Below are 25,569 nucleotides of genomic sequence, written 5' to 3' on the forward strand. Positions count from 1 at the left end.
TTAGTGGTGTCTGACTGCAGATCTGGGGTAAGAGCTCTTCCATTTCACAGCATACAGGAAAACAAAGGGTAAAGCAAAAAGCAAGCCAAGTGCAAATATGTAAACAATGTACCCCATTTCCATAGTTCCCTGAAGTCTCCACATAAGAATCGAAGCTACAGTTACTGCAACATACCTCTGTTGGTGTCTGCTGTGACTTTTTTTCTGATTTTGGTAGGTCTTTGCTTCCTCTCCTTTTCAGTGATTGCTGCAATTACAACAACAGGACATGCACTGAATTTTTCTAAATGTATACTAAAGAGATACATAATTTGTATATCATTAATTTTAAAATATAGCAAATCAAATGCAACTATAAAGGAATTTTTGAGAAACCAAATACAGAGGGAAGATGCCATCGCCCAAAAATAAAACGGCAGTGGCACACAAACAAGGTTTTAGTTTAATCAGTCTGTTACCTTTTTTACTCAACACATTTTATGACTAGTACATTATGAATGTTTAACACATGATGAGAGCGGTAGGAAAGCAGGCATCCTAAGCGGTAATTTACAGATAGGAAAACTGAGACAAGCAGTGAAATCCAGCTTGCCCATTTGTTATTAACCCTGGTGGGGCCAAGGCACTTTAGAAAAGCCTTAGTCTTAGACTTTGTGGTAGGACAGCTACACAAAACAGTGCCACTGAGATCTGTCAGCTGAGTCCAGTGTACACGTACAAGCACACCTTTCTCTGTGTCCCACCCTCAGGCTTCAAGCTTGCAGTGTACTGCGGTCACACCTCCCTAAGAGTACACTGTAGACAAACACACATAGTCCCTAGGTTTGTTCTGTTTTCAGAACATAATTCTAGTAAATGCCATTTAAAACTGCTTGGACTACAAAGTTCTAGTGAGAAACAAATCATATCAGCTCAAGAACAGAAACACACAAAACACAAACACAGGTCTGCACCACCATATGAGCGGGATTCTTTGGTGTCCTCTCATCTGCTCTGTCACCCAAGAGTAGGAAAGAAACTCCTGCTTTCAGAGCAGGATGCACTGGGAATGAAGCCTGCTAGTGTATCCAGCAACGATCTTGTAGCTGCTGACTGCAGAAACTTCATTAGTGGAAAAGCAGCAGCAGTGGAAAACAACCGCCGCCATCCCACCGGCAACACTCAATACTGATCATCAAGAAAACAGCCAGAGAGAAGTAAGTGAATGAGAGAATATGTTAATACATAACAGCCCACTTGCAACTGTTCCCAGTTTTTATGTTCCCCAGGTAAACTGTAGGCCCCAAGGCAGGACAGTGATATAACCAACACCATCTCCCTCTGACACTGTGCTCTAGTAGAAAGATCCTTTGAGAAACACACATTTCCCTGCACCAGCTGGGGGAGAATCCAGCTCTATCTCAAAGCCATCCAGTTCCACAGACTGGGAACTAAAATAAGCTCATAATCCTCAAGAAACAGAGTACAGAGGGTGGGTATGCTGTACATAACAATCCTGTGCACCATTCTCCTGCTGGTATGAATAATTCTCTTTCTCCTGCAGATCAACTCCATTAAAAATTCCTACACTCATGGACTGCTCATTTAAAAGAAAAAGTTAATGCCATAGAAAGACTCACATGTAAATGTGAGCAACCACAAGAGATGACTTTTCATGAGGTTTTCTGCTTAAATTTACCACTGAATTAAGCAAGAATTAAAAAATATTATGTCAGATTCAGAATCAGAACTAAAATTCAATGAAGTGTACATCAAGAATCAGAATTCAAATTTTTATGTTTCTTTCGGATATATTGAATGCTCTCAGTACACCAAACAATAAAACAAATCAAAGATCATAGCTGGATAGCTGTAAAACACAGGCTTCTAATGGAATCCAGAAAAGACATGAAAATAATTAACTCAGTTTTCCCTTTAAGTATAAACCCAAAAACTTTGGGATCCAGTCTACAAACAAAATGGTTCTTTTCCAGAGTCACCCACCAGTTACCCTGTTGTAGAAATGGTACATTTATTTTTGGAAGGGTTGTTTGTTTGTTTTTCTTTTAGAATTGGCAAGTTTATAAAGCCTTAAACTTTCAAAGGAGTAGGTTCCTCCTCTGTATTACCATTAATTATACCACTATGCATCACCATTTTGAAAAAACTCTTTTCAAATCAGTTTGCACTACAAACTTTTCCTTGCCCCATATTCATGCAAATATCACCCACTGATAATAATAATATTAAATAAATAAATAAACTTATTTATTTAATAATAGCTATAGTTAAACTATATTTCTTCTTATCACCTAAATGCCTTTTGTTCACCCTGCTGAGCTCAGCATCCTCCAGAAATAATGAAGTTCTGGAATACTGAGCTGAAACCTCTTGTACTTTTCAGAAGATAAGAGATATAAGAAAAAGTACTTTTCTACATTTGATGTGAAACAAAAAACCCTGTTTTTCTCCTTTCTTACTCGATTTTTTTGGGGTGTTCCTTTTAGTAGTCAGGATAGCAACATTCTAATTACAACAGTAGTTGTGGCTATGTAATGATTAGGCACTACTTTCTATTCTACTCTACTTGAATTACAACCAACCCTCCAGAGCTTGTATTATTCACCAACAAAATCTCAGCATTTAGCAAAAAATTTATAGCAGAAAGCAATGAAGAACACACACAATTCAATTAGCAGGATGATTTGGGTAAGTAGATTAGGCCCAGCTGGAATTAGTATGATCTCTTTTCATATGAAAAACACCATGAGACAATTTCTGATCACTAGAGGTTAAGACCTCACACCTCTCAGCTGACAGACAGTATCTTCACAGTCACAGTGTCCCACAACATCATGTCAGGATGCTGAGGCAATATCACCAAAGAATGACACATATCAAGAAGTATATTCTGCTATAAATATTAAATTTTTGCTATAAATACTTAATTTTTGAGCATTTCTTCCAGGTGTGCATTTCACAATTTACAGTGGCTACGCTTTTTATCCTTTCTGTCAAGCCTTGTACCACTGCACTCTTCCAGTTCAATTTTCAACATGAAAAAATTTATTGCTGCTAATGAAACAAGTGACGAAATTCATCACAGCAAAATGGAAAAAGGAAAAAAATGTTCAAACTAACATATGGCAGAACCAAAAAATAGCAACTCAAATTCTCACATGCAAATCTTCATTCTAACCCTGAGACTGGACACTACTAAAATTGTCAGCACATTGCTTGTCACTAAAAGCCATCTCTGCTGTTTTCTCAACTGTAGCAAAAAATCTTCCCCTCATATGCTAGAATTGGTTTTGAGAGTTTGTTGTGAAGGACAGTTTGTGGGCTCAGATAATTTTTTTTCCATATAATTTAAAAAATCCTATTCAGAAGTGTCCACAGCCTAGATAAGCCTGCAAATAATGTTTGTATTAGATGCAAACCAGATCACATGCAAAGGGCAATTCTGTTGTGGTGCTCAGCACCATCAGTTCTCCAGTGACCTTCACTGGAGTTTATCCAATATCTTGCTGGAGATGCTAAGCACTTCTCAAGATGGCATAATCATTCTCTTGCCAGCCCTAAATTGCAAGCCAAATGTGCACTCCTAACATCACCTGTCATGCTCAGTGCTTCTCAGGTGGAAAGAGACCTGAAATCTAGTCTGAGAATAACACAATAGAGAGATAATTGCATCACACTCCACTGAGGAGGAAAGCTATAAAATGAACTCAAGTTCTTCCTGCCTTATTCTAAGCTACAATAAATATCTCAGCAATTAATAAAGAATCCTTAAGCAAAACCTACCAAGATTTTTCAAGATTCTTAGGTTTGATTATTGCAAGTCTGATCTGGGAGTGTTACCTAAACATCACTGTAGGCAGCCATGGGAGGAATTCCTGACATATCAAGGGATTTATGCATGCACAGAGGCCCTGTAACAGCCTTTATGCCTCCTCACAGAACAGGGCAAAGGGTGTGCAGCTCCTTGAAGCTCCACAGCTACCAGGAACCTTCTCATCTGCACAAAATTGTGCTGTAATTGGCTATAGTTAGCTGACTCCCAACTGCTGTGACACATCTGCAGAGCTTTCAAAAATCAGAGTAAATCTAACACCGTCTTTACAGTCTCGAAAAGTCAATGAATATTGAACAATTTTTGGGCTGCAAAAACTTGACTCTGTGTGGCACAGAGGGACTATAAGCAGGCAAATGAAAATTTGCCATAAGCTTCTCTCTGCATTTTCCCTTTAATCAATATGGCTGGGTAAACCATGGAGCTGGATCAATTCAGACACAAGACAGTTTTTTTAGTTTCTTGCCGCTGGGTCTAATGTAGTAAAAACTAAATTGACACTATCCATGTTGGCAAATTGAAAATGTATATTCTCCCACAAAAAAAAAATCAGTTTTTAAAAAATATTTTCCTTATTCTGCAACTCTTATAAGCGCAATTTGCCAGCAAGTAGCTCAAGACTGTGGCTTTGTCTCTCATTGGCACGCATACATAGAATGGTACAATACTTTACTCCTTCCACCACCACTCAAGAGCAGGAGGAGTCTTGAGTATTTCTGTATTCTACTTGCTTGCAAAATTAAGTCAGGAATAAAAAATCAGAGGATAACTGAGATGCAAAAATCAGAACCTACCTGTACACAAAGCAAACACTAAGCATGTCCCTATTAGCTGTACCAATACTCTCTTTCTATTAAAACTGGTATATTTCAAAACACTGCTGAGGAGCAATACAAAATGAAAACAATCTTTACTACTCCACTAGAGAGAGAAAAATTGTTCTCATGTAGTTTAATGACTTCATATTGTAGAATAGAAAAGAGGAGCTGCCCTCCAATATTTGTATTATTTCATTTGCACTTATTTAGGAGTTATTTCAGTTATTACTTTCAGATCTTTTGCAATTATTCATTTGCCAATTAAATGAGGAAAAAGAATATAAAAGAAGGGAAAAATATATGCAACATTTGCACTTTACAACCTTTTGCAATTTGAATCAAAATCACATTGCTAGAGCATATTATAGTAACTCCATGGTGTAACTAGGCAAAAGCATTCTTTGCAGTGCATAAATGAAACAGCATATTTATGCTTCTACTACATTTCCTTCCTTCTTTTCCTTATTCAAAACAGTGACAGAAGATGAAAGCTGCCTTTCCAAAGCTCTCATTATGTCCTGGTCAAATAGCTGGCCAAACTGAAAGCTTGCTTTCTGTGATTACACACTCCTTCATCCACCAGGATAGCATGAAATAGTGAAAGCAATTTCCCCAATGAGGAAGATGTCTTCTACCATTTGAACCTTTCAAAACATGGAAGACCTAGACACATTTAGTTCCCTAATGCTATCCAACTAGGCTTTGTTACAGAAGCAGAAATCACAGTCACACTTGGCTCCCTACTCCTGAAATGCAAAAGAAAATCTCAGAAGACCATGAATATTTTGAAGTGCAAGTGCAGGAATAAGGTATTTTACTGCATAGTGATGATAGTTAAACTTCTCCTAGGGCTTCCTAAGTTGGTGTTTATTTGCCAGCTCAGCTACTTGTCTGTTCTGAGAGAAGAGATTCAGTCTTTCTGTCAAGGTTTGCACAATGCCTAGTACAATGTACTGCTCCAACCTTTATCTGGGACTGACAGCATGACAGACAGCACGTCAACATAGCTAAAACCACTACCACATAACAGTAGCAATAATCACAGGCATGGACATGCATACGGCAATTATGAATTAAATACATATGAGATTTCATCAAATGTAAAGCGCTTTTTCTCACACCTAGTACCACATGTAGAGTTTTTCAGTCTTATTAGAAGGATATCTCAGAAGACATTCCAAATAGATTTTCACGAGAACGGGAAAGTGCCAACAACCAGATTAGGTTCATTGCCTTGGTTACACAAATGCACATATATTAACCAAAGTGTAGTTACAATATCCCAACAAAAAAGGTTTGTGTCAAAATGAAAAGTAATGAGAAGGAAGGTAAGAATGATTCTGCACATAGTGCGCACCTCTACACTGCTCATTGGAAATGTATAGAGAAGCCAGTTCTGCAAAGCTGTGGGCTGATCACACGTGTCTATTTGTGTTCATGCTCATTTGATACTAAAGAGTTGCATTAGATGCACAGACAACACTTAGAGTCCCTCACCTGGATTCACAGGGTGGGACAGCATCAAACACAGGCACATCCACGTGCATCTGTAGAGACACAGCAGAGAAAGGAGCTTTGAAGCTCACCCTCTGAGACTGTGCACTTCTGACAACTTCCAATTATGGGAACATCTCACCAAAACATCAGATATTTTGGTTCATTTGAAAAGGTGCAAAAATTGGAGATGAACTCAGATAGGAAAAATTCTGAAATCCGCATCTGGTCTTGAAGCCTGAGCAGTGAGCAGAAGATTTTCTGTTAACAGGGGAAAGAAATTCAGCTATCACATGTCAGCAATCACTACTGTGTCCTCTGACTATAAGAAAGGATCTTCTGTTACTCTTGATCTCTTCTTTTGCCTGTGTTTACTTGGGGAAGTTCTTCTGTAAAGCTTGCTCTTTGTAAACTGGCTGAAAAATATTTTCTGTAATACAACATATGGGGAAGTTTCAAAGGTACTTGGAAAGTTTGGTTAATGAAAACGAAGCAGTTTCAGTGGAGTGCTCTGAAGTTATACCAGTGTGATCCCGCCACTATTTAGATACTTTTTGATGAGCAGCTCAAGTAAAGAAGGTGCCGCAGAAAAATAGACCATGGAGGCTAGAAGCTGAAATGGAGGGAAGATGTTTTAGCAGTTTGGACATCCCCACACCTACTCTTCTCACTCTGGTACCAGTCTGATCTGACATTAGCTAAGCCTGCATCCAATACTTTTCCTGGTATTTTAACAGTGCAAAGATGAAGATGAGGGGAGGGAGGATATTGCAGCCCTGGCTAGAGCAGAGTGTCCAGCTGCTTCACTAACTTCAAGAAGCTTGTGAGACCAGTGACTTGAGCCCCATGTCTTGTCCTCCTAAATAATGACTCTTCCCCCTTGCAGGTTTCGGGCGGGACGGATGGAGACGGAGACGGTGACGGAGAGATCTCTATAAGCAGGTCTTGGGACACAGTCGGTTTGCAGGAGTAAGGAAAGGAGTGGAAGAGAAGAGAGAATGGAAGTGAGAAGTGAGGAATGTCTGAAGTCCTGGTTACAATACAATAAATCATCTTCTGTACTGAATATTCTAATTGTCACTAACCAATCTAATACAAGATACAAATCCTATAGCATTTACATACAGCCTATAAGAGTTCTTATATTACCATAGAGTGTTACATCTTAACTTCTAAAAACTACTCTTTGGACCCCTTCTGCTGAGCTAGTAGGGTCTGCTCTGACCCTTGGACCTGTTTGCAAGCAGAGGGTATTGTTCCATCAAGAGGGGATTATTTCAGTGGCCATACCATTGTTTTCTAGTTGTTCAGTAACTAAGACCTGGTATTTCAAAAGTGGCTTTCATTTCGATGTTGCCTGTAGTTTTCATATTCCCAAAATCTTTTGTCAGGCAATCATATCCACCAGGCCTTCCTGTTTCATCTTCCCCAACACCCCTAACTGAAACTTGCTCATGTTCTCATGGGAAATGCTTATTCCCAGCAAGGGGAGGGGCTGTAGTTCTTAGGCTGACTTAAAACCTTAACTTAGAGGTTGACTTAAAATTATTATTTAAATGTTCCCTTTGCTAGAAATGTGAAAATCTCATTCTGAAAAGAAGCTTAACAGTCTTCAGCTCATTATAAATATTTGATCACTGGAATGTATTTTTAATTAGCTATCATGAACAAATATTTGACTCTTCAGCATTTATTATAAATGCCACTGAACCAGCAAATCACCTGCAAATTAATACCACAGCAACCGTAATGGGGTTATGCAAGAATCAATTCTAGGTCCTACTCTAATTAACATTTTTTCTTGCTAACTGGAAAGAAGACCCATAAAATAACATTGGATAAAGACTGCAGATAGGGTAAAGGTTGGAGAAACACCAAGTATTGAAAAGGATGGTCATTGATACAAACCTTTGTGCAATCAAATAATATATGTTGTAATATGACTAAATATGAAGATACAGATGTAAGAACAAGGGGTAAAAACCATGCTACGACAATAGGAGCACTGCCTAGAGGAAAGAGAAGATCTCTTGAAAAGCCACATCTCTGAAAAAAACCTGCAGGGTCATAGACAATAATCAGCTGAAATAATACCAAGGTGTAATTTTGTGACTAAAGGGTTTATTAACATAGGCTGTAGGTATTAAAACTGAGGTTCACTGTGCAATAACTAGAAAGGATGTGCCTCTCCACAGAATCAAATCAGCCTCAGGCAAGTGGGAAGATTCAGTTCCAAGCAGTGACTACCTTTCTCCTTTGAGGGAGGTCAAATTCCTTATGTAGGTTAAATGCTTAATTTTTACATTGCTAAATGAGAGCAATCCTAAGCATGAAGATTTTAAAAAAGGAAAAAAAACAAACACCAAAGCATCGAGGCTGGACTCTTCAATTTAGCAAGGCAGAAAGAAAGTATGTTTCTTGCCTGGTAACTAACTTTCAGCAAACTTTCAGATGAGAAGGGAGGTGCAAATTTTTACTGTTTACTGGGACAGTTTAGGAAGAGCTGTGGGAGGCTGTTCTAAGCTGTCAATTTTTAGCATGGACCAGTACCCTTTTCTGAAAAGTAGGCACCAGTTTGAATAAAATAGCTGGGGTATTTTATGACCTGCATTATTCAGAAGATCAGACTGGTTTATTATATAAGATAGCTCTGTCCTCATAATTTTTGAACACATGAAACTTCACCAAAATTGGGGAGCTGAGCAACAATACTTCTAGAAGCACATCACAAGAAAAAGAAACCTTTGATTGTATCCATATGTATCAGCAAGGCAATATTCCAGTTCAAAAGTCTTTCTGGAGGACTGTTACTGGTGCTTCTAATTAATCATTTAATCAAATATTTAAACTGCTAGCATTTGTAAACTTAAAATAATTGAGACCAGCCTGTAATACAGAAGACTGCTGGTGATCAGGGCAGTTGGATGTCATGATCAGTCATGCTTTGCAGGGATGTAGAATCCTCTCATTACGGACAGCACTGATGGAAACAGATGCATGGCAAATACCTTCTAAGTGCAAGTACTCATCTGTGACCTAAGCAAAGGGCTTTGCTGTTATCCTAACCTGGATTCATTGCTAAGCTAGCCAAAGCCAATTAAAACAATCATGCAACCAGGATCAGGCAAAGCAAAACAGAGTTGATATCTGCAGGTTTTATTCTACACATCTTGATATACTCAGCTGTTAATACTAGCAATGGGGGGAAAGAGGGGAAATCATATCAAAAAGTCTCAGCAAAAACAAACACTTCAGAAAAGCACACCTGCACATTTAAGAGGTCAATCCATTCCCCTTTACTTCAAAATAAGAAATGTAGTGCTTGGAACTCTTAGCTATGGAACATTATCAAAATCTGAACTTCCCAAATGCCAGGAGCTTGCATTTCTTGATGTTACGAACACTGAAGTAAGTGAAAAAAAACCCAAAACATCAAAAGCCTGATGCTCTTATTCCTGGTTACCATGGATTCCATATGATTCAGAAGAGCTGCTGAGGTGATCCCAGAACCCAGCACACCCTATAACTGGGTATTCTCCCTGTCAAGTGACATACAATACAGCAAATAGCTAAAAATGTGTGCAAATGAGAGAGTCTAAGAGAGGATGGGGTCTAAAAGAAGAGGGTCAAACACATCATTCTGCTCTCTGGAATGTCATATTCTTCCAGGGCAGCTCAGAGGTAAAGCACAACCAGCACACTGCCAGTTGATGTAGAATCAGCTGGCTGCCTTGAACAATGACACACAGAAGCCATTTGTTGGGCAGTGCTCCCCACCACTGTACTGTGTACAACACTTCCCTTGTTGCACTTAGCTCACCATGCATCGCTCCCGTAGTGCATGTGAGGTGTGTGTCTGATGCAGAGTTGAGTACTTTGCACACAGACACACACAGGTACAGCAGTATGGCACAGAACACAAGTAGAGGCACAAACCACTGCGCAATATCAGTGCCGCAGGGAAAATGCCCTGCTTGGTAGCATGTAGCTGCCTCAGATCTCCTCTTCACTCACTGTGTTTTGCCTCAGAAAAAGGCTGCTTGGACAAACCCTGAGCTCCCCTGTTCAGCAGAAGTAACCTGGAAACCATTTCCTTTCTCCCTATCCAGAATTGACCTTTTCTAACCCTTGTATGCTCCACTGTATAATGGGAAAATAGATTCTGCTTGTTATTAACAAGAACAGATCAAAACACTTGAGGCTGAAAGAGACCTCTGTTATGACCGGCCCCCACAACCGGCCTCAGCAAAGTGCCCTGGTGCCTCCACAAATGGGCAAATGTTTTGAGTCATTAATCATCAATAGTCTGGTCTCTCACAACCTCTGAAGACCTAGTCCAGTTCCCCCTGCTCAGAGCAGAGACAATGGAAGCAGGCTTCTGAGGGCCACGTCCTGTGCAGTCTTCAATTTCTCCAGAGATGGCAGTGAGTTCAGTGTTTGAGCACCTTCACAAAAAAGTTAGTTCTTGTCCTGTCACTGAATGCCACTGAAAAGAGTCTTCATTCCTTCTTCTTTACATCCTATCAGATATTTCGCAGAAACATAGATTTGGGGCCTCCCCAGACACCCTACCCACAGGCCCAGGAACCCCATTTTAGGTCAGCCTAAGCTTCAGGTCGTCTGTGACATGCAGTGAGTCTGTCTTTAGCTCACCACAGTTGCTCCTGTCACCAGTCATGGACTTCGGTGATACACATGTGGATTGGTGTTCCAGCTGAACCTTAGATCTGATTCATCACCTTGAACCCAGCTGATAATCTGGACTGCATAATCTTTCATTTTTAAGTGCACTGCAATCAAACACAAGTGACATTATAAAGCACTGGCAACAAAACATTAAGTTGGGCTGATTTTTGGGGGGGTTGAGTGAGGGCGAGGGCAGGGAGGAGGACGTGGGAAGATGGCTTTGAAGGAGAAGGACTAAGCCCTACCAAAAAGCCAGAGTAAAATACTACATCTTTTGTATCCTACCGTGTGCCATGAGGATACTAGTTAACAAACAGTATCACCTCTCCTTAGGAGCGACATACTACAGAAGCTATGCTTGCTTCACTCGGCTTTTCTGATTCTGGAAGTACTGGGTGATTTATGCCAGCCACCTAAAGTCTCAGAACCATCATTCTGAAAAAAATAATGAGCAATTACTATTGAATAGTAAATTTGGAAACTCCTGTGATAACTTTATTGTGTATATCTCTGCTGTCCATGTTCCATTTGAGGTCTTGTCAATTTGTTTCACCTGTTTTTACACCGGAAACCACACTGAGGTTACTCCCTGAGGGCCCGTGACATGTTTCAGAACAGCCATCTGTACTCTGACACGACAAGGTTCCCCTTCCTTACACTGACAGCTGAGTTCAGGCAAAATGCAGCATAGCACGTACCTCCCTGGTGCTACTTCCTATTTACTCTCCTAAAGCTAGGACAAACTACCTACAGCTGTGAGGCTCTGACAAATTCCTGTCAGGAACACAGGTACCTGAAGGACGAATTGGGAAATTCCATGTGCAGAATAACTGAAAAATCTACCAGGCTACAGAGTTCTCTGCTGGTTTTTTAAACTGTAGGTTCGCTAGAACATCCAGAGAATGTAAAGACAGAAAACTGTTTCATGTGGGATTTCTGAAAAGCTCAGTTTAATACTATGAGAAAGATAACCCTGAAACCAGCAATGACCACATACACTGAACAATAACAGAACTATGGCAATTTTCCTTTCAATTTATAACCTGCTCATCTTTGACCTGTATCAGCACATTGCAAATACTCTGTTATTTCAGGTGTTTCTTTGAAGGGACAGGTGCACTTAAGCAGGACCAAATACAGTGGTATAAGGGACAGAAAGCATGTATAACTATCATTCATCAAAGCCTTGGTGGGACTTCCAGTAATATGATGACATTTGGTATACATTGATTCCATACAAAAATATGTATCTAGACCTCTTGTTCAGCACTTAGAAAATGTCTCTGTTCTGCCTCTATAAAGCCTTCCAAGTGATAGAAGGCAATTTTGCAAAGTCATATGGATTTCCTCTAAATCTAGAGAATCGTGGCCTACATCTATTTTCGCATTCATGTTTTTGTACCAGTAGAAAGATATCGAATTTGTCCTCTCTATCATGCAATCTCTTTCTTTTAGGCCTAAAGAAGTCATACATAAAGTCTTAAAAAAAAAAAAGAAAAAATTCCAGAGACCTGCCAAAAATGACAAAATGAGCAAAAATAAAATGTGAGCTGGAATTTGAAAAGCACAGTGTATTATTAAAAACAAACAAACAAAACAAAACCAAACAAAAAAAAACCAAATCAAACAAAAAACCAAACCAAACCAAAACCCTTAGTCAAAACAACAACAAAAGAACCAGAGTGGATTATATACCGTCTATGGATACTGCGAAAAGTAACATAATAGAACTATTTAAGAATCACCTAAACCAGGGAGCTCATTTTTACACTTTTAAGTGACCTTGCAACTTTTTCTTTCAATAGAGCAGTCAGGTTGGTACCCCTATGTCTAAATTACATATATAGATATTTGAATGTCCACTTGAGTAAAGCAACACTGAAATTGGGAAGTACAAAAATAAAAACTTTTTTCTGTGACTGGGGACCATTAAAGAGCCCTCTAATGCTGTATTTCCCAGACTTTCCCCCATTTGTTAATGTGGTATAATGTTTTGGCAGCCTTAGTGAAGTCAAAAGTGAGATTGCCTACTTCAGCAAAGAGATCTAAAATGCTTTCTTACTCCTTTATATCTCAAGGAAGTCATACCCTAATGTCTCTAGCAAGAGAAATACATCTTTTACAGCCTGCCTTATGGTGAGTTCATGCTCACAAACCATTTTCTCTGATAACCAGTTACCATCTACCACCTGATCCACAGTTCCCACCCTGTCCATTACCTCCACAGACAACTGGGCATGCCAGCTGCATTGGCTTTGTCACTGCTGGTGATTGTCCCTTGCCAAGTAATTCCCAGCCGTGGGAAATCACATGGCAGCAACAGACTGGACTTGCTGTTCTGCACCTTGTTTGCCATCTCATCTGGCTCCATACCAAGTCAGAGAACCTTTGCCTAGCTTTTACACTAGTAAATAAAATGGTCAGAGACTGTTCTCAGGACCTGATGCCAACTGGCACTTCACAATTCAGTCTCCTTTCAGCTACGATGACAATACAGCTAAACTTCCCTACAGCTTCCTTTCAAACAAGCAGGATCACATCCAATTGTCAATCAGTAACAAGCTCTGACCCAGGCGAGCCCCCAAATCATGCCCAAGCACTGAAGCAGTGGTAGCTGACCCAGGTCAAAACCATCTAAGGCACATGCTAGCAACTGCTCGTCAGTGTGTGGGCCCTTCCTTAGCCTGATTTACTTTACATATATCTTTTTTGACTGCTGGAAGCGATTCTGTAGCAAAGAATAACCTTGAAAAGAATGATCCAAGGAAAAAAAGCAGAAGGGTTTCAGGTGCCTGAGACCAGAATGCTGGGACTCATGTCCTTTCACTAAAACATAATTTCTAGGTGTTTTGAAGCCCAGGTTTCATCTATGCTTCTGTTCTAGTTAGGTTTTTCTTAAGATGGTCATTAATTTTTTTTTCTTTAAAATACACCTTACTGCAAAGAGACTCTAGTTTTACCTGAAGACTATATGGATTGTCAATTACTCCTTGGACAAGAGAACTTTCCAATCTAAAGCTGCTGCTATCTATCACAGAGATGAAAAAAATAAAAGAAGATTCTGACACAAGGAAGGAACTCCCATGTCCCCATGAAATCAGAGCAGCAGCATTATTTTTACAGATTTGAAAGAATTGATCATGACTTATTTTGTGATGGCTAAATTAATTTCTGTTTTAAACCTATTCCAGATATACTCTTTTCACTACAGCTGCCACTCTTTCATTATTACTTCCCAATTAGCCACTCCTTTTACACATCCTTGGGAATTTTCAGACCATTCAATAGGAATTCACAAAGCAGCACACCAACTTCATGACTGAAAAATATCCCTTCCAGGCATCTTTACTCACAAAATCTCTTCACAGTAAGATATTTATGGAGCTTTATTCTTTTGAAATCATTCCCTATTTTTTACATATGTTTTGGAATATATTATTATTGACCATCAGGCTGTTTATACTCAATTTTGAGTAACTCTCTTGAAGCAAATGGCTCATGTGAATTGTTGATGGTGATACATAATTAAAATCCAGTTTTACGAAGTTTAAGCTGCTTCTCAAGTGCTTTTCCCTGTTTATGGTGTGATATTTTCAGAGATTTACTATGACAGATTCTGCAACAGAGATTAATTTCTTTCTCCATTATGATTCTTTTCTCATATTCAAAGAACCAAACCAAAGCAAACTCTGTATATCCCACTCCCTGTGAAATCACAGTGTGCTCTGAGCAAGTATGTCAGAATCACACCCTCACAGGTTATGAATAGCATCCCTGCTGAGTACTGTTTTTAAAGGAACAAAATATTTGGGCAGGATACCAAGGGTAACAGAATACAACACAAGCAAGTCTGACTGGGGGTTATGCATCTGCTGGGATGTGGTGCTTAGAAATCACTGAGCTGTGCTTGGAGGTAGAGGACTTTTTTTCTTTTTCCTGTACAAACTCAGGCAGACACTTGTTTCTCATCTCTTTTTTGAAAGTCTACTAATTATCCTGTTGCTCTCTTCGTCAGAGCAAATGGAATTTTTGTGAGGCAACAAACTGAAATTCCAGATCACAGAAACCCTCTGCTTAAAGGGAGTGTTGGTAAAAGAGTTGCTGATCGACTTAGCATTGGGTACTCCAAAAAACATAGGAAGAAACCGGTCTTGTAAGAGCCCTATTAAATCCTCCCCTGCTGCCATCTGGTGCCAGGAGCAAGTAAATTACTGTAACTGTCCAAAGAGTTCCTCTTACTGCACTGAGCCTGTGAGGATGAGCAGCTACAGCAGCCTCTCACCTCGCTCTGTTTAACCTTGCTCCCTCCATTACCAGCTGTTTGAAATGAGGCTCTAACTCTGAGGAAAACTGAAAATATGAGGTGCAATTATGGTGTGCTTGGGAGACAGTATCATGGAGGGACTTAAACTTTCCCTTTCAAACCAGAACAACCAAGTATCCATCTCCAGTGATTCATATGCATGGGCAACAAACAGAAGCTAGAAATCCATGAACATCTGCACAGTTATGACCCCACTGGAATCACAGAGACCCGTCAGGATAGCTCACATGCCTGTAGTGCAGCAATGGATTGATGAAAACTCTAAAGGTGAGGAAGAAGGGTTGTGCCCTACACAAAAGAGCAGTTCAATTGCGTTTGGTGCTGTCCTGTGACAGGTGATGGGCCAGCTGTGAGCTATGGACAAGAATCAGAACAGCATCCTCTGGAGTGTCTTCTACTGCTCATCTGATGCACAAGGGGAAATAGATGAAGCATTTTTTAGACAACTAGCAGTCACATGATTTCTGCAATGGATTGAAGACAATTTTTGCCACAGGTGATTAATTAGTCAGCTGTGGCTATTACTTTGATGGACCTCTTGCAAACGGAATCACTGTTCAGAGGTTTGATGGTCAATGGTAGCCCTGGCAGCACTGACAGTGAGATGGTGACGTTTAAGGTCCTGAGAGAAGGGACCGAGAGAAGTACCAGGTGAGAAAGTTCTGAAAGCAACCAAAAATGTAGTACTACTGTTGGATACAGCTGTCTTGCCTGTTGGAAATGCTGCAAACCGCCACTCTTTATGAGTCTCGTTTCCAGTTTCTTGCAACCTCATTACATTTTAAACATTGCAGATTTTCCACGCCAATCATCTGTCCTGGGATAAGTTACCAACACTTGATATTTTGGGAAATTTCAGCAAATTATTCAGCTCTTTTTAAGATGACAATATTCTTGTTTGCTCATAGTAAGTTTTTCTAGCAACTGTTCTCTTGAGAAGTTCCAGTGTGTCTGTGTTCCAGAACATTTTTGTGTTTATATACAATGTATACTTCATACTTTCCTAATTCATCAAAAGGATGACACAACCTTTTAGAAATTTCCCATTCCTATACATTACCAGGTAATTATTTACTGGAGTTTACCAGTTTGAATGGGTGAATATTCAGTATTTATAAATTACCTCACCATCTCCCACCACCAGCTATCAATCTGCACATTTTCTTCAGCTGACAGATTATGTTCCAACTCCAGGGCCAGGAGGCAAAGCCTAACTAGTCTTGCAACTGCTGTTCCATGAGGGTCTGGATAAAGCTGAAGCCAGGCATTAGAACCAGAAATGTTCCTTCAGGTGCTCAGAGTGATACAGTTGCTGTTTCCTAGCACAGGGAGTGATCCTCCACTGCTCTCAGTCCAATGCAAAAATGAAGAGCTACGGCTTAGAAACAAGGAAGGGAACAAACCAAGGAAGCTGACAGATTTGCATAAGGGGGTGAAGGAACCAGGGGAAAAGTAAAAATTTCACAGCAGATAGGAGCTGTAGCGTCAAATGGGGATAATATATTTGAAGCAGGATAAGAGCAAAATGAACTAGAAAATTCTTGGAATCCAGAGAGGAGATTGGACACTCCTTAAGAGTTGGAAGGATGCAAGGAAGGAAGGAATTGTGGGAAAGAACAAGATTGGGACTTAAAAACTAGAAGACAGCAAAACAACCACTCCTATCAGACATAAAGAAGACAAAGAAGAAGATGAAGAAGACGATAGAGAAAAAGAAGAAGACAAAGAAGAAGGGAAAAGAAGAAGGGAACTATCAGACATAAAGAAGAAGAAGACAAAGAAGAAGATGAAGAAGATGATAGAGAAAAAGAAGACAAAGAAGAAGGGAAAAGAAGAAGGGAAAAGAAGAAGGAAAAAGGAAAAAGGAAAAAGTTAAAAGGAAAAAGGAAAAAGGAAAAAGGAAAAAGGAAAGGAGAGGGAAAGGGAAAGGGAAAGGGAAAGGGAAAGGGAAAGGGAAAAACCAGACACAGGATCAAGACTGAGTGAAAGAATCTGGAGAATGTGAGACTTTGTGAGTTATAGAAGAAAGACTTGAAATAAGTGGTTGGGGTTAAATGGCAGGAGAAGGGGCTTAAAGAGAGAAAGGGTTACGAGAAAGAAGAGATACTGGATTTTTATTCAAGAAAAGCTAGGCAAGCTGGTATTGGTGATCAAGGGGACTGGGACAGGATCTTACCAGATCTTCTGCAGTGTGAGTTTGTTGGTTTGAGGTGTTTTTGGGTTGTGGTTTTTTTTGGTTTTTTTTTTTTTTTGGAGGGGGAGGAATTTGGAGTTGCTTGGGGTTCTTTTACAGCAGCTTTTGTAGTGAAATTTCCAGCTATGTTTTTGATGTCTGTGCAGCCTGAACTCAGAGATGTATAGAGAGCTAATCTGTGCTTAAGCGGGGCAGGCAAAGGTTGCAACAGTAAGCAGAAAATTGTAATTACTTTCGTGTGGCCCCACAGCAGTTTAGTGTCAAAATGAGAAACAGAATTCAGATTCTTCCTCCCAGCTCCAGTGCCCAGTTCTCCAGATCCTGTTGCCTTCTTCCATTTCCATGCAGTGTACAGACCAGACTGACAAGACAGGCACCACTAGAGCAAAACACAGACCCATGTAGGGAGGCATAGACTCCTCTGCCTGCAGTCTGACCCGAATGGGCAGAAGACACCTCTGGTTCATGTGCCATGGTTATCAAGTCCGGGATCTGAACTAAAAATCTGTGCTTAGAAGAAGAAAATGGTGGCTTGACAATGTCACCCTAAAGTGGCTGAAAGAACTGAGCTGCCTTGCATCTGCCCAGCTTGGAGCATTAGCAGAGCAATCTATATCCATCCAGAAAGACACATGTCCCCAAAAAACACTGTGCTTCTTGCAACTGCATGTCTGCATTGCAATGAGGGTTTGTAAAGCCCAGGGTCCAGTACATCTGTCATATTTTCCCCCTACTTCATTTGTCTCATAACAAACCACTAAAGCACAGCTAACTGGGTGTTTGCTACGTAGCTACAGCAAACAAATGAATATTTAGTTCATGATAACAAAAAGGTCTACAAGTGTTAGCTAGGCTTTACCAGTTAACAACAAATTAATGAAAGTTAATTAATTAATTAATCAATGAACAACATGTTCATTATTATTAACATGTTAATTTTTTTAATATCTGAAAAATTACATCTAGCTACTGCTATGAAACAATTCCTCTACTTTGTTGTCAGCTTCCCAAAAAGCTTTACAATTGATAGCAACCAATATTAAAGAAGAAATCAGCAGCAGTTGCTACAAATAAAACCAACACAGATTAAAAATCTTGTGTGTCTGTGTGGACATATGCAGGAATAACTTTAAATCAAATAGATGCAGTTTGGGGGACTGAAAGTAAAAGCAACTGATAGAAAATGTATGCATTGCTGGAACACCTTCCAAATCCTGGATGCTTGCAAGCTTCTGTTGCCATGAACAACAATTTCTAACTTGTTGTGGAATTTATCATAATTATTTTTTTCCAAAAGCTCCAAATCAAGAAGGCAAACAGCAATTACCTCTTTATATTAATGACAAATACATTCGCATGTCTATATTCACCCAAATGTTCACTGGAGAACTCCAGATTTGACTCTAAACCAACACATCTGCTAGCATTTATCTTTTCTACATGTTTTCAGTTGAGTTTCTGCTTTTTTTGAAACACCAGAGAATCCACACAGAGAGAACTTTGGCTTTGGCCCTGGCCTAGAGACTACCTACCAAAAAACTATGCTTTCTTTCTGGCATTTTCTATTAAGTCTTATTTTAATTCTCTGCTATCTCACACTGTTCATTATAAAAGGATAAGAAATTTCACATGGCAGTTGTACATAAATAGATTTTAAGAATGGAAAGGCTTGGATTTCTGCAGTACATTTGATGACAAAAGTACAGAAATCAATCATTACATCTCTGAGCATTTTTACTATGCTGTGAAACAAAAATGTTTCTTTGTCTTTAGAGAGGCACTTTCCCATTAATTCTAAGCTCAATAAAGCAAAGACCACAATCCAGACAAAAGGTCTTCCCTGTATTTCAATTTAAGCTGAGTAGAACTCCCTTAAGCAGGAGGTTCCATTGGTTATAATGGCTGTCTTGAAATGAGAAAGGATTGTAAATCCATGAAATTAGAGGAAATAATTCACAAGCAAATAGAAAATTAACATTATGACTATCTGACAATGACATTTAAAATGCATGAAACCTTCAATTGCCAGAGAAGAAGAAATATTATTTGTCATGGAAAAATTCTAATGCAGACTGCTTTGGGTTGTTTTCATGGTTTTTCCATATAAATATTTTCATAGCTTCTTCATATATTCTAAATTTCAATTCTGTAAGATTTAGTATTCTTTACCAGCACGTTTCCATGGGTCCCCCAAATCATGGCATATTTGCGAAGTGCATAATAATTTGGCTTTGTTTTAAACCTTTTCAGCTTTTCTCTGACTTGCACCTCCTCAACTACCCTCCTGTGCTGAAAGTCCTAGTATAAAAAAGCAGCATTCACCTGCTGAAAGGGACACAGCAGCCTATTTGAAATACATAAATCCTGCCTAATTATGATTAGACATAAAATGACTGTGCATGGCAGTTCTCCCTAGTTCAGTATAAGGATGTATTTCTGACTCCTTGTCCACTCCACCCCTACTATGGTATCAAGTCTTACTTCATGTTTTCCTTCTGGCTCAGTGCCCCCATTCTGTGCCACTGGGAATCATCCATCTGCTTCAGCTCCATGAAAACCATTCTTGTGTAACAGAGACCCTAAACATGACACCATTTCTTCTGGAGTCCCCAGTACCCTTTCATTGACACCAACAGCAAAAACAGAAAGGGCTGAACACTTAAGCCAAAGAAAGAAGTGGAGAGCAGTGTGGGAGCAACAGAACCGTAATTCCGCATAGTGGGCCAGAGGGAAGAAGCGCGATAAGGAGAAAGTGACTAGTGATGAAACGGACGGAGAAGCCCGTTTACTGGCTTAATATCAAAGAACATTAACTATTAAACTGCCACTAAATATCACTGTAATCTGAAGGTGTTTCAGAAAAAACAAGGCAAAAGAATTTTACAGCGGTATAACGTATTGGAGAGAAGGAGGAACCAGAGATGAGAACCTAAAAGAAAACAAGGTCTGAATGGACAAGAATAACAAAAAAATTGGGGTAAAGCCAATCTTAAACACAAGTTATAACGATAATTACAGAAAGATCATGCTCTCATCAAGAGGCTAGTCCAGAAAATCAAGCTGTATTTAATGGCAGTAACCAGAGAGAAAACAGAAGATGAAAATCTCAGGGAGATGAGGGGAAAGCTGAATAAGGCTCATATTTTTTTTCATGCTCTTTTGAAATCTGCAGTTATCTGGGAAAGCAGCAGAAGGTGGAACATACCACCTGTTTAACCTCTACTAACATGCTTGAAATTCAGTTCCTCTAAAGAAAACATTTGAATATTTTTAATACTACATCACTTAAAGGACTCATTTGCAGTTCCTAAAAATGCCCTAACATCATATAACTGAAAATTTCTTGCCTTTCTTGACAACTGAAATACATCTCTTCTGCTTCATACAAGATCAAAGAAGACACAGGCATTCCTACTAGGATATATTCCTAAAAGTGAAAATTGGGTGCATTCATTGAATTTTAAACATTGAACAGGAGAGCTGTTTCTAAAATCTCTTCTGAGAAGTCATTCTTAGTCAACAGTTTCTCCTTTTACTGCCTGCTTTGTTATCTCTGTCAGCCTGGCTATTACTGCTGTAATGCAATTTTCTGCTTACTTAATGGCACGGTATCTTGCATCTATATAACGGCAGATGGAGTAATTTTGAAGATTAATTAGATACAATATAAAATTATGCTTAGATTGAAAGGCCAGGTAGAGTCTCTCACTTCCCAGTACTCCAAAGAGCATGACTGAACAAGATGGGGAGGTAGCTAGATCCCCAGTATCAGTGTGCCTGCTAGTCTCTAGCAGTAGTTAGCAAGGGAAAAACTACTGGTCTTTGTAAAAACATGTGGGGAACATCATCTGTAGTTAGATGCCTCTGCCACACTTGAGCACACTTCCTGTAAGAATATTTATGTAGGTACAGTGTAACAAAGCCTCTGAACTCTTGTTACCGTTAGTTTCACATTTCCCTCCTAGCAGAGAAAAAAAGAAAAAAACCCCACAATTTGGTTCCTGTTTTGCCTAGAAAACATCAAATATTTCAGTTTCTCCTCAGCTTCGCAATCATCAAGTTGTACTTCAGCACTCCTTGCAACTTTCAACTTTTGGCTGCCGTATTGCTTGCCCCCAAAACAAGTTATAGAAGAAAAACAGTTCAGCAGTAAGAATTTGAGATCTGAAAATAATTGGTGTAGAAGTAAATAGCAACACTAACCTCTTTCATTTTTTCCAGTTCATTCTGTAGTGCTTGTTTGGCAATTTCAACTTCTATAAGCTGCTGTCTTAATTTTTCGTTTTCATCTTCTGTTATAGTACGTTTTTCTTCCACATTTTCTAACTCGTGATGAAGTCTCACTGATACATCTTTTGCAACCTAAATGAAACGGTATATCAAAATTAAGGTTAAAAAAAATTACTGTTGCAGTGCTTACTGCCTAAGCAACCATTTAGAAGTTAATTCTGGATGTTTTGATGGAACAGGTATTTAAGGAAACAGGTAGACAAGGACATCCACAGACAGAATTCTAAATTATTCCAAATTCAAGCAAATTCCTTCCAAAAAATGGTACATTATTCCTATGGACTTCACTGGAAACCACATAAGACATTAAACCCCAACTCCTTCTTAGGTTCTGTCATATCAACAGTTAAACAGGACCTTCACTACTCCTGGAGACAGTGCGTCATCTATTTTCTCCCAACCACAGCTAGCTTACGCTTTTCAATGCACTAAAGCACATTCCCTTCAAATACTTGACATGCAACAGCATCTAAAAGCAGGGTCCATCTTCTCCAGGCCTGCCCTACCTGTGTCTACCTGTGACTACAAATGGACACACATTTATTTTGACTGTGCTAGTTTCTCTCTCCTTGGTGGACAAATAATGAAAATATTTACTACTATTGTCTCATTTTAAGATTAAAATACAAACAAACAACATTTTTACTGACGTTGTGTTCACCCAAATTAATTTTCAATGAAAATGAACACTAAGGTTTTTGGTTATTTGAGGTTTTTTTAATGCATTTTCACAGGAATAGAGTTAAAAGGCATATGACAAGATCTAATTCCTCCTCCACAGGAAAAGTAATGAGAATCTTGCCCTGCAAGCCATTTGCACTATATTTTGTGAAACCACCAGAAACTATAATCACACACAAAAAATATTTAAATATACACTAATCACTGTGTTGATGGTGATTTAGACACATAGACACACAGTTTGAAAAGCCTCATTTCCTGCTTTTTTTAGAACTCTGAAAGCATAATTAATCCTACTTAGCATTAGCTGGGGGAGTTCAGTGAGCTGTCCTTCATGGCTTTTACTCAAACCATCTTATGTTAGTATGTCAGAGAGTTCTTTGACATACTAAAACACTAGAGAAAAAATAATAACTGTAAGCAAGCATCTAGAAAGATCCAATCTATCAGAAATCAGCAGCAGCTAGTGACTCAGCCTCCCTTGACAAGAAACCCAGTGTGTGTGTGAATTACAGATACAACACTGCAGTGTAGCACAAGATCATTCAATAACCTCCCCCACTGCACACGCACTCAAGGCACATAATGCCCAACAGAAAGAGCGAGTGGAGGGGAATTTCAATTATAACCATACTCCAAAGAGACTGCAGAATGAGCCGAGAAACACATCACAGGGCTTTAGCTTGATGTCTTTTCCTACACTTAGTTATAAACTGTTCATCTGGTTGTCCAACCAAAGTAAATGGAAAATCATGGGGGATATATAAAACAGCACCCTTACAGAACCTGTCTTCAGTCTATAGGTACAGCCTGGATCAGTAAATAAAACCAAATTGTAATATCATTACTGGTAGCTAATTTTTCGACACAAAATCTGGTGGAATAGCTACTAATGCAGGAAAAAATACAGAGCATTCTAAGAGCACATAGGAAATGGGACTCACTTATGAAATATACATTTTAATACAGCTATCTGCAAGACTGTATCTCTGAGGGATCAAGTTCCCTAATACATTGCAAAATGAACAATGCAAAATGAACAGTGTCTTTTTGGATAGTCATTCTTCAGGAGAGGACATGGAAGCACTACAGAAAACCGCACGAGTTAGAATTATGGTTAGCCAGCACCCAGAATTCTATTAGGCAGAAATTTGGCATTAGGCATTCATCCCTACTCCAAAGCAGAACATATTCATGAGCAGTGAGAACACTCTGCAAGAACACTCTTCCTTTCCAAAGAGTCAGTCATATTGGGAAACACATGGGAGAAATGCTAATTAATGCGAGCTCTTTGTCCAGCCCAATCCAAGGCCTTAACTTCTATCTCCTATATTGGCAGACAAGTACCTCAGCAGAGGTGCCCTCAACAATTCCCTCCCCAGCCTGCATATGTATTACTTGCTAATAAAAGTAACATTGAGCCAACAAAGAACACAACTCTACAAACTGGAATCACAATATTCACTTGGGACATGAAGGCCCATGCTCAAAGTCTGCCTGCAAATGTGTGTATCTCAACTGATCATCTAAGTAGCATTCTAAGTATGCAAAATATCCCTTGTTTTGAACAGAAATCCCCATGAAAAGGGAGTGATTTTTCTTCTGACCAGGAAGACTCTATTTTGCCAAGAACCACATGGGGGCAGATGGATTTATAGAACTGTCACAGCCACAACAGAAAACATGGGTTTTGAATATGCACAGAAAAGGATTATCAAATAGAAATTTTAATAATAATGATGACAAGCTGGAAAATTTTCAGAAAAAATGATCCAAACCAGGCCTGGGAATAACATACTCTCAATCTATTGTACTTATCAGAAAGAAGTTAAAAAATTACCTTGTTCAAAACCATGTATTAAATTCACAATTTAAACTGCAGCCCACAGAGTCCATGCGCCATGAGTAACTAGAGCCCTAGGCAGAAGTGTGGCAAATAAACTCACATTTGCTATACAGAGGTCTGCACTTCCATGAGAAAAGGTCAGTTGACTGGGAGACCAGTCAACTGAAAAATGTTTAGGTGTCCTGGTTCAACAGGAGTCTTTCAATGTCTAGCAAATGGAAGCAGAAATTAAACTTCCAGCTATGTAAAGAAAGGCATTTTTTCTCTGTAATTGGACCAACCCAGAATGGAGATGATGGGTTGCCACCAATGACAATCTTTAAACAAGGACTGAAACTTTTCCTCAGCGATGGGCTGTGTCTCATTCAGATCCCGTGGATGGCATGCAGTTGATGACACACTGAAATTTGATGGGTTTTGTCTAAGGTTTCAGATGGATGTGAAAACCCCTGGATTAATTGAACATAACAGCAGGTTTTTTACTGACAGCAACAGAGTAAGGATTTAGTGTTGTGACTGCAAGTATTCAATCTGCCTGCCCACTAAAATCTTTCACTAAAGAGTGACATAATCAATCCCCTCAAAGTCAATGGGGCTGTTTGGTGAGGTTGGTTTAATTTTGCAGTGGAAGGATATGTTTTGCATTCATCATAAAGGGTCCAAATCCTTTAGCTCTTAATTTCCGTTTGAGTCACTCCTTGCATATTACCTGTATGAAAAATGATAGGACTGAAGCTGAAAATAGCCTATTGACATACAAGAAGGGCTCCTATTAGCTTGGCCATTGCTATTCTATGAGCTGTACTGGGTGCACAGTGGAATGGATGGAAACGCCTGAGTCATGAGGACCAAGAGCATGGTTGTGTCTCCCTATGAGATGCTCCCTTCCCCGTGACACCTGCTCACATCTGTACCTTGAGGTCCTGCTCCATGCTGCGTATGAGCTCGTTGTCAATCTCACCGGTCTGGGCGTAGCGGAGCCTCTTGCGCTCAGCCTTGCGCAGCCGGTACTGAAGGATCCGGCAGTTCTTGTTGGCTCGCTCCAGCTCATGGCGCATTTCTTGAAGCTGACAAGCATCCTCCTCAAAGAAGCTGTCCCTCATCTCATCCATCTCTGTCCTCAGCTCATCTATCTCGTTCTGTCACCAGGGCGAGAAGGGGACAGGGATGCAACAGGTGGGTCAAAAGCACAAATGTCAGCACGTATAGGGGAAGGCAGCCAAAATGGAGCTCCGCCCCACAGGGACGGCAGGTAAATACAAGCCAGCTCATTATAAGCACCGCAACGAAGCAGGAAAGCAAGCGGCACTGCCCGCACGCCCCACGACAGAGCCATCTTAACGCTGCCTCCAGCGCTCCTGCCGCGAGAGAGGGAGGCTGGGGAGATCCCTCCCGGCGCGGGCG

General features: G+C 39.7%; 1 protein-coding gene across 6 annotated transcripts in view; it reads right to left on the reverse strand.

Moving 5' to 3' along the window:
- LOC103619306 (protein SOGA3) overlaps nucleotides 1-25,338 on the reverse strand; it is a 52,256-nt gene extending 26,918 nt beyond the window's left edge. For all 6 annotated transcript variants that reach the window (XM_017739576.1, XM_008637823.2, XM_017739580.1 and 3 more), the window contains exons 1-3: nucleotides 25,080-25,338; nucleotides 21,552-21,710; nucleotides 176-247 (exon numbers count right to left, since the gene is read on the reverse strand). In XM_017739576.1, the coding sequence (XP_017595065.1) occupies nucleotides 176-247; nucleotides 21,552-21,710; nucleotides 25,080-25,277 (429 nt within the window). In that variant the 5' untranslated portion in view covers nucleotides 25,278-25,338. The remainder of the gene's footprint in view (nucleotides 1-175; nucleotides 248-21,551; nucleotides 21,711-25,079) is intronic.
- Between the last annotated feature and the right edge of the window lie 231 nt (nucleotides 25,339-25,569).

The sequence above is a fragment of the Corvus brachyrhynchos genome, unplaced genomic scaffold (genome assembly GCF_000691975.1).
Source record: "Corvus brachyrhynchos isolate BGI_N302 unplaced genomic scaffold, ASM69197v1 scaffold14, whole genome shotgun sequence".
Classification (NCBI taxonomy): domain Eukaryota; kingdom Metazoa; phylum Chordata; class Aves; order Passeriformes; family Corvidae; genus Corvus; species Corvus brachyrhynchos.